The sequence below is a fragment of the Monodelphis domestica genome, chromosome 2 (assembly GCF_027887165.1).
Source record: "Monodelphis domestica isolate mMonDom1 chromosome 2, mMonDom1.pri, whole genome shotgun sequence".
In the NCBI taxonomy this organism is placed as follows: Eukaryota; Metazoa; Chordata; class Mammalia; order Didelphimorphia; family Didelphidae; genus Monodelphis; species Monodelphis domestica.
In genome coordinates, this window is record NC_077228.1 from 264,773,893 (window position 1) to 264,783,691 (window position 9,799).

At 34.7% G+C, this 9,799-nt stretch overlaps 1 protein-coding gene across 1 annotated transcript; it reads right to left on the reverse strand.

The window, feature by feature from the left end:
* Window positions 1-1,068: 1,068 nt before the first annotated feature.
* Window positions 1,069-1,995, reverse strand: LOC100023178 (olfactory receptor 2G3-like). Its single transcript, XM_001374762.2, has one exon. It carries the CDS (start codon window positions 1,993-1,995, stop codon window positions 1,069-1,071), a length of 927 nt encoding a protein of 308 aa, XP_001374799.2.
* Between the last annotated feature and the right edge of the window lie 7,804 nt (window positions 1,996-9,799).

A 9,799-nucleotide genomic window follows, 5' to 3' on the forward strand; every position in this document is an offset into this window, starting at 1 on the left:
TTCATTCCCCAGAACAAACTGAGAGGTAGGTACGATCATCATCCACATTTTACAGATGAGGAAATTGAAGCAAACAAATGTCACATAGTTCATGTCTTCCTGACTTCAACCCTGATGCTCTATCTACTGCCTAAATGCCCCTGGATCTCGATCTCTCCTAAGGAGTGACTGAGAAGAAATGTCCAGAGACTACAAATGAAGAGATTGACATTAACTACATATGATCATTGCTGTTGTGGATTTCCAAAAACAGATAAGCTCTTAGTATCAAAGGCTGCAGAGAGGTCAAGATGGATAAAGACTGAGAAGAGACCATTCATTTGGACAAATGAGATTACCATTGTGTTTTCAGGGAGAACAGTGTTGTTTCTGTCACCAACTAAGATTTGAGACAAGTGATTTAACCTGTTTGGGCCTTAATTTCCTACCTATAAAGAGATTACTTTGGACCAGATGATCTCTAAAGCTACTTGCAATACTGATCATAAGTCTAAACCTGTATGTAAAAAGAATTTCCTTCAATAGTTCTAATATTTGACATCAGAAAATGTCACTTAACTGCCCTTCCCTTTGGCCTTGAAGGAAGTAATGGGTCAGAACACATACAAGTGACACTGCATTGTGAAAGGGAATTCTTTATTCCCTTATGACCTCAGAGGCCATCTAACCCAAACACTCATTTTATATATAGAAAGCCAGGGCCCAAGGTGTTGAGACTCAACCAAGATTTCCCTAGGGCTTCTGACGTAGAGTCACTGCCCCCATAATATGTATCAGATTTAATATTATGTATATAGTCAAAGTGTTCCCTTAGAATTAAGTTGACTAAGTTGACCAGGAGTTTTAACATTACAGAGATAAAGTTAGTATCTTATGATCATTTGAATAAGTAACCAATATATAATGAACAAAACTCTTTGATTATACATCTATAAAAATAGGATATATGTTTGTGTCTTGAAAATGGTAAATGTGATCCAATAAAGGGAAAAAGATACGGTAACTTTTTAAAAGCCACTAGAGTTCCAAAGATTTAATGGTTCTTCATAGGATGATTTTATGTCTCTCTTATCTTGGATCTTTTCCTAGTAGCCTTTTCAGTGCACCCTTCATATCTTTATTCCTCAGAGTGTAAATGAGGGGGTTGAGGGTGGGAGTCACTACAGTATATAGAAGAGTGATGAACTTGCCTTGACTGTGAGCATAGGAATTATTGGGTTGAATATAGACAGCTGTGATGGTGCTATAGAAGAGGGTCACCACCAAAATATGTGATCCACAGGTTCTCATGGCCTTTTGCCAAGCTTGGGATGACCTGATTCTCAGCACTTGCTGAGCAATGACTGCATAGGAAATTAAAATCAGCCCCAAAGGCAGGAGAAGCAACACCAAAGAAGCTACAAAAAGCTGTATTTCATTGGCATGAATGTCTACACATGCCAACTTGATCATGGCAGGAACTTCACACATAAAGTGATAAAGCCTTCTGTGCCCACAGAGAGGCAACTGAAGAGTGATGGTGCCCTGAATTAATGTGTTTCCCAAACCACTCACCCATGCAACTCCTACAAGGGTCTGACATAGTCTTGGGTGCATGAAAGTAGCGTAGTGGAGTGGTCTACATACAGCAGCATACCGATCAAATGCCATGACGGCCAGAAGAACACATTCAGTAGAGCCCAGGGCCAGAGAGACACAGAGTTGGATGGCACAGCCTATGGGAGTGATGGTCTTGGCTGGTCCCCTCAAGTTCCACAGCAGCTGAGGAACAATACTTGTGGTGAGGCAAAGGTCAACCAGGGAGAGGTTGGTGAGGAAGTAATACATTGGAGTATGAAGTTTGGGATCCAGGTGAGATACCAGTATGATGGCAGTGTTGCCTAGCAGGGTTAGAAGGTAGGAGATCAAGATAACCACAAAAAGGATCTTCTCCAGCTTGGGTTGGTCTGAAAACCCCACCAGAATGAAGTCACCTCCTGTGCTGTCATTCATCATTCCCACCATTGTGTTTAGGGCCAGGGTTGACAAGATAAGGATCTGGAGAAAGAGGAATGTGATCTCCACTAATTGTAAAAGCAACCATGAAAAAGAATAACTAACAAATATACTTGAAAGACATGAACAGAAAGGTACTGGGATTAAGAAAAAATAATGATCCCACGATGAAACTAGGACAAAATTAAAAAGGTAGTATCTTTCAGAGCAATCAGTAATTAATTAATTATGCATTTTCCATTTTCAGTATCTCTAATCTTCATTCTACTTTGTAGATGATAACCCTTTAGAAGACTGGCATGAAAATACAGTAGAAAGGGTCAACTCAAAGTTTGGGTTGTTCTTTTGTAGTTCCTAGACATATTAAAAGGAAATCAATATTTTGTAAAAATCACTGATTAGGGAAGTTAGTTTCTTTTTACTACCATACATATGTCAATATCATATCAATCCAACTTTGTGAAAAGTAAAATATTTAATGAATCATTCATATTGTTTAACCCATATAATGTCAAACATCTCTGATTTTTCCAATTTTCCCAAGATATTTCAAAAATCTTTGTTTCATCAGTAGCAAAAACAATTACAATGTTTCTATTAAACTTTTTAAAAATTAAGAAAAATCTTCCATATACATCAACTTTACCTAAGATTTCTTAGTTATGACAATAGAGATAGCCTTATTCATGACCCTCAGATCATTACTATTAGGTAAGGCACACTAAAGGAAAATATAATCTAGCTAAAATTATTCACCAATTATATATATATAATAGGACCATCACAAAGTTTAGATTAAATAGTGTTGTCTAAAAATTATGAGGTTCCCCTTTTCAAGATAGCTTTATGCTGGTTCCATATAGCACTGAAACATTGCACAGCCTTTATGATGACATTCATAATTAAGCAAAAGAGTTGGCCTTCTTTCCCTACAAGAAAAATCAGATGTTCACTCTCTTGTTTGTCTTTCTTTCAATATCTCTCTCTCTCCCTTTCCATCTCTCTCTTTCTCCCTCTCTCTCTTTCCCTCCCTCTCTTTTTCTCTCTCTCTGTATATGCATACATAATATTTGTAAATACATATATATATAATGTAGTCTTATATAGATATGTATGTTTGTGTATTCATACATATAATATAAACCATTAATTGGATCCATAAAGTTTTTTTAAAGGAAGAGAGAGAAAATTGTTTTTTGGAAATTGCAAGTCTTTAAAGGACCCACATTTCTACAAAGAGCCTAACCAATGTTTCCATATGGCTCTGAGTCATGAAACAACATAATCTTTGAAGAATTTTTAAAAATAGTATAACTAAGAAAAATGCAGCACTCCATGACAAATAAGACTTGAAGCAAAACTAATACAAAACACTTTGTCAAAGAATTATATGTTTAAAAAAAGAAAAAAAGCTGGTTGTATGACAAATAAACTAGAAAACAAGTCCATGTTCTCCCCTGCTACATGTGTAATGTCAGAGGAAAGCAAAGAATAGATCCAGGACATTAGGAGAACCTCTTGTGAAAAATTTATAGCTTCTCAGCCATGGACATTTAGCAGGGTGCCAGAGAGGGAAAGTTATGATTTTAGCTAAAAAACAAGATTGATATATACATAGCTTGAAATACAGTTTAATTGTGGTGTATATATCAATCTTGTTTTTCAGCTAAAATTTAAAGTTCCCTTTGGAACCTAGAGCAGAGCTGTGTTAATAACTACTTGTCTAATGAAGCAATGCTTCCTTTCTACTCACTCTTTCAAAATTAATCTATGCTCCTTCATTCCTCTCCTTCTCTAACCAACAAAAGTTGATGGCTCATATCTAGTTGTCTTTAGATGCAAAATGATATGATAACTCAATAGTACTAAAGATTCCAAAAATGTGATCTTTTCCTGTAGTATGAAACTTGAAGGTTCTATACTCTAATGCAACTTTTTCTCCTTTGTTCTGACCATTTCATAATTATGGAAGAGATGGCCCAGAGACTCTGAGTGCTTAAGTTCTTCATTCATTCATTCAACTTATTTAAAAGGGGGCAAATGAAGAATATCTTAGTCTAACTGTTGGTAGAGAATAGGAGTATGAATTCTCTTTGTATTTTTTATTTATTTTAGATTTAAAGATTAATAAGTTGAACTTATTATGATTTGAAGCTGAAAATACCTTTGATATTTTGTAGTTCAATCAACTAGGTGGTTGGGGATAGAGCAATGAGCCTGAAATCAGTAAGATTTGAGTTCAAATCTGACCCCAGTCACTTACTAGATGTGTGCATCTGAGCAAGTCAATTAACTTCTCTTTGCTTCAGTTTCCCCATCTATTAAATTGGGATGTTGTGAGGAGTGCTGGTGAGGGTCAAATGAGATAATTGTAAGTTTCCTAGAATGGTGGCACTTAGTAAACATTATATAATTGTTAGTTATTACTACTAATAACAATAATAATACTAGTATAGATAAGGAAATTAAGAATGGAAGTGACTTTCTCAAGGCCACATTGCCAACAGATAACAGGCCAGATACTGGACAATAAAGTCTTTGATACCAGCCCAGTATAGCTTCCACCAAATCATATTGAAAATAAAGTTTATATACCAGAAAGATATTAAAATAATAATAATAATACCACAATTACATAATGTCAGATTTTACAAAGGACATTACTCATTCTGTGAAAGAACTAGTGCTAGCATGATTATCCTCATTTTACAGGTCAAGAAGAAAAGCAACTATGATGTAGTGAATAAAAAGATGATTAGGGTAGACCAAGGTTGAAGTCTTACCTCAGTTGCATATTGCTATATGACCTTGAGTGAGTTGTGTAAATTCTCAGTGTCTCAGGCAACTCTCTAACACAGTAAATTGCAGCAAAGATGGCGATTTTCACTAGGAAAGAGAATTTCTTCACTTGGAATGCCCTTATTCATATGAAACCAAATTTTGTCAAATAGGTAAAGAAACAGTTTCTAAGGCACACCGTGTTTTATCCAAATTCACAAAGTTAATTACTAAAGGAACTGAAAATTGAACCCAAGTGGTCTGTTTGCATGCAGTATTATTTCTTTTAAATTATATGGCCTGAAAAAATTATGGATTAGACAAAAATTGATAACTATACATTAATATCCTTAATGTAATTAATACATGCAATAGCAGAAATATAGAGAGGAGGTAATTTCTTCCTTCTCCTTTTGAGTCAATAAAATGGACAGTTAAGGAAATCTTTTTTGAGAGGAAATATCTTCTCTATGCTGAAGACATGAGGAAAAATCATTGCCTGTACTGTCTCTTCTGTTGCTTTAAATATCAGAATCAAAAGTATGTGTTAACCCTTAAAAGGAATGCTAGACTATAGGGAATAAATTTTGGAAATGACTAAGTAAAAGCAGTGATCAAAAAAAAAAAACCCTCAGCAGTACAAAAGGTAACAGACTAGGATTTTCTATACAGATGGTTTGGAAAGAGAGAATTGAGGGGAGAGAAGGAAGTGATACTGATCATCTTCCTTCTCAACATTTATAGTTAGAAACATTCTTTTATGGAACAAAATAAGAGTATACAAAGGTATCAGAGAACAGGGCAACTCTGCTCATTTTCACCCTATACTCTTCTACATTCTTCTGCTCATTTCCAAGAAATAAGGGTATGATGATTTTAGGTCATATGAACAAACTTACAGTGAGGTCTCCAAATGGGAACTAGAGGTCCCTGAAGATGGACACCTAAAGAGAAACACTGAGAAAATACAAGTTATTGACTCTATAAAAACCTCTGGGAAATGATGCTCCCATTGTAGTAATTAACTTCAAGAGCTAAGGTGACCAGAACTGAGATTCTCTAGTGAATAAAGAAAATAATGTTACCTTTCCCCCTTGATTCTCCATACCACAAGTTATCAGAACAAGACACAGAACATCTCCAAATGCATTATAATCCATGTATTATTGCATGCTGACAGATTAAGAGGAAAAAGTAAGGATATCAAACTCTTGGAACTCCCAATATAATGGTTCTTCTCTGAACTATCACTATTATAATTGTCATCATAATATTACATTATAATTTAGTATTCATTATCATTGTTCATTATCATCATCTGGATAGTTTTATTATGTACATAATTGTGGAAGTACTATATGAAAAGGATTATGTTGGTATGACCCCTGTCCTTTTGTAACTTAAGACAAAGCACCAACAAGCTAATATATGCTTATTTCATACACATGAGAGTAGAACTCAGAAGAACCAAATGGAGAGTCAGGTATGGTCATAATGTATAGGTCAAAGTTAAGGCTTTGGAAATTAGATAGAATATTCATACAATATCTTGAACAGAATAAATATATAGGGATGGTATTTTAGGGGGTGTTTTTATGATGAGAGGCATGCTGTAGTAGAAAGAAAATCAATTGGATCAAATGATCAGGTTTTTAACCCTAATCATCAATAACTACTTTGGGGTACTCAACTCTTTTACTTCTTTCCCCTCATGTATACTATGAATAAGTTGGACTAAAAGGATGTCCATTTTAGCCCTAACCTTCTATAAAGCCATCATTCAAGGTTTTGGCATATCTGATAAGGGTTTAGCTGGAGTATGGAATTTAATCCAGAAAACATCAGAGAATAGGAGGTAGGAGACTATGGAATCAATAATATGTAAATGGTAAGTTTTATTCAGACATTAATTTATGAGCAACCCTTACATGCAAAGACTATGTGATGTGCAATATGGAATTCACAAGTAGAAAGAACAAATATAAAAGAAACAAAAAACAGCCTTCTCTGAGAAGATTGAATTTAGAAGAAGAACTGAGGTAACAGAGCATACATATATAACATGTTTTGTTTTTTTTTTAACTAGACCTGTGATTTCCTCAGTGTATGGAGCACCTGGTAAAGAACTTCCTTTACCAATTCGTGTTGGCATTTTTTTCTGCAGCTTAAAGTCATTGAGAATTGCCTAAGACACTAAGAGCATATGTGAATTGAATAGAATCACACAAGTGGTATATGTCAGACATAGTACTTTATCTCAATTCTTCCCAATTTCAAGACTAATCCACTATCACCTGTGCTAAAACTGACTCACCTGACATAATATAAAACAAAATAATTTTAATAGGTCCGTTCCTTTTTTTCAATTGCATGTAAAAGGAATTTTCAATACTTGTTTTTTGTCACTTTGTGATACAAATTCTCTTCTTCCCTCTATCCTCTACCTCTCCCTAAAATGGTAAATAATCTGACATAGATTATACTTGTGCTGCCATGCAATACATATTTCCATATTCTCCATGCCATAAAAATTATATCACACATGCAAAAAAAAAGTCATGAAAGAAATAAAGAGAAAAATGTTTTGCTTCTATGTACATTCAGGCTCCAGTAGTTGCTTCAATGGCCAGGGATAACATTTGTTAATCTTAATCCCTTGAGGTTGTCTTGGATCCTTACATGACTGATAATAGTTTAGTTGTTCACAGTTGATCATTGCTCAATATTTCTGTTACTGTATACAATGTTCTGGTTCTGCTCACTTCAGTCTGGATGCATTAATATAAATCCTTCCAGGATTTTCTGAAATCATCTTGCTCATCATTTTTTATTTATTTTTTTATTTTTTACAACAATATGCCACAATTTGTTCAGCCATTCCCCTACTGATGGACATTCCTTCAGTTTCCAATTCTTTACCACTACAAATGTTTTGGTTCATATGTCCTTTCCCTTTTTTCTGTGATTTCTTTGCAATAAAGATCTAGTGTTTTGATGGGTCAAAAGTTATACATAATTTTATGATCCTTTAGGCACAGCTTCAGAATGCTCTCCAGAATGGTTGGATTGATTCATAGCTCCACCAACAGTGTATTAGTATCCTAATTTTCCTATATTGCCGCCAACAGTTGTCATTTCCCTTTTTGGTCATGTTATTCAATCAAATTGGTATGAGGTGGTATCTCAAAATTGTTTTAATTTGCATTTCTTTCATCAATGGTAATTTGGGGAATTTTTTCATATAACTATAGTTTTAATTTTTTCACCTGAGAATTACCTGTAATATCCTTTGACCATTTGTCAATTGTGGAATAACTTGTATTCTTTTAAAATGAGTCAGTTTTCTATATATTCAAGAAACAGAGCCTTTTTTAGTCAGTTATTATTCCAGAATTTCTAATCTTGGTTGCATTGATTTGAACAAAATAATTTTTAAATTGCAAATAACATATCTATGAGTAAAATGAAAGGGTAGAGTCATAAAAGATTATAGAATAAAAGAGCAATTAGAAATAGTGGTGCAGAAGTGAATATCTAGTAGAGTTTTTTTTATTTTATTTAGTCAATCTAGAACATTCTTCATTGGTTATAGGAATCATATTCTTTCCCTGCTTCCCCTCACCCCCTACCTTTCCCATAGCCAACACACATTTCCACTGGGTACTACATGTATCCTTGATCAGAACCTATTGCCATGTTGTTGATGCTTGCACTAACATGTTCATTTAGAATCTAGATCTCCAATCATATCTCCCTTTACTCATGTAATCAAGTAGTTGTTTTTCTTCAGTGTTTCTATTCCCACCGTTTTCCTTCTGAATGTGGATAGTGTTCTCTCTCATAGATTCCTCTGAGTTGTTCAGGATCACTGCATTGCCACAAATGGAGAAGTCCATTACAATCAATTGTACCACAGGGTATCAGTCTCTGTGTATAATGTTCTCCTGGTTCTGCTCCTTTTGCTCTGCATCACTTCCTGGAGGTTGTTCCAGTTCCCATGGAATTCCTTCACTTTATTATTCCTTTGAGCACAATAGTATTCCATCACCAACATATACCACAATTTGTTCAGCCATTCCCCAATTGAAGGACATCCCCTCATTTTCCAATTTTTTGCCACCACAAAGAGCACAGCTATGAATATTCATGTACAAGTCTTTTTCCTTAATATCTCTCTGGGGTACAAACCCAGAAGTGCTATGGCTGGCTCAAAGGGCAAACAGTCTTTTAGTGCCATTTGGGCATAGTTCCAAATTGCCCTCCAGAATGGTTGGATCAGTTCACAACTCCACCAGCAAAGCAGTAATATTCCAACTTTGCCACATCCCCTACAGCATTCATTACTTTCCACTGCTGTCATATTAGCCAATCTGCTAGGTGAGGTAATACCTCAGAGTTGTTTTGATTTGCATTTCTCTGATTATAAGAGATTTAGAACACTTTTTCATGTGCTTATTAATAGTTTTGATTTCTTTAACTGAAAATTGGCTATTCATGCCCCTTGCCCATTTATCAATTGGAGAATCACTTGATTTTTTGTACAATTGATTAATCTATTTATAAATTTGAGTAATTAGACCTTTGTCAGAGGTCTCTGTTATGAAAAATTTTCCCCCAATTTACTGCTTCTCTTCTAATTTTGGTTGCATTGGTTTTGTTTGTACAAAAACTTTTTAATATGATGTAATCAAAACTATTTATTTTACATTTTGTGATTTTTTTCTAACTCTTGCTTGGTTCTAGTTGAGTTTAGAAAGGCAAAAGTTTATATATGGGGGGAAAGTATGTAAGAGGGTATGTAAGCATCCATCAACTTTAACCCTAATTCCTCTAGACAGCATCACCTTGCTAAATAGTTATGGAAAAAAGTTATCAAGAAGATGTGAAGAACATAATATCCCAAAGGCTGTCCTGAGATAACACAGTCCTATCAGCTTCTGGAAATACCAGCCAAAAAGGTCATCACCATTTAATAGCAATGTTTCCTCCTATCATCTTTCTGGTACTGAGAACAATAGCAAAGAAT

Bases quoted from the DNA above. Each gene is read 5' to 3' on its own strand.
- LOC100023178 (XM_001374762.2), bottom strand. From the start codon at position 1,995: ATGATGAATGACAGCACAGGAGGTGACTTCATTCTGGTGGGGTTTTCA.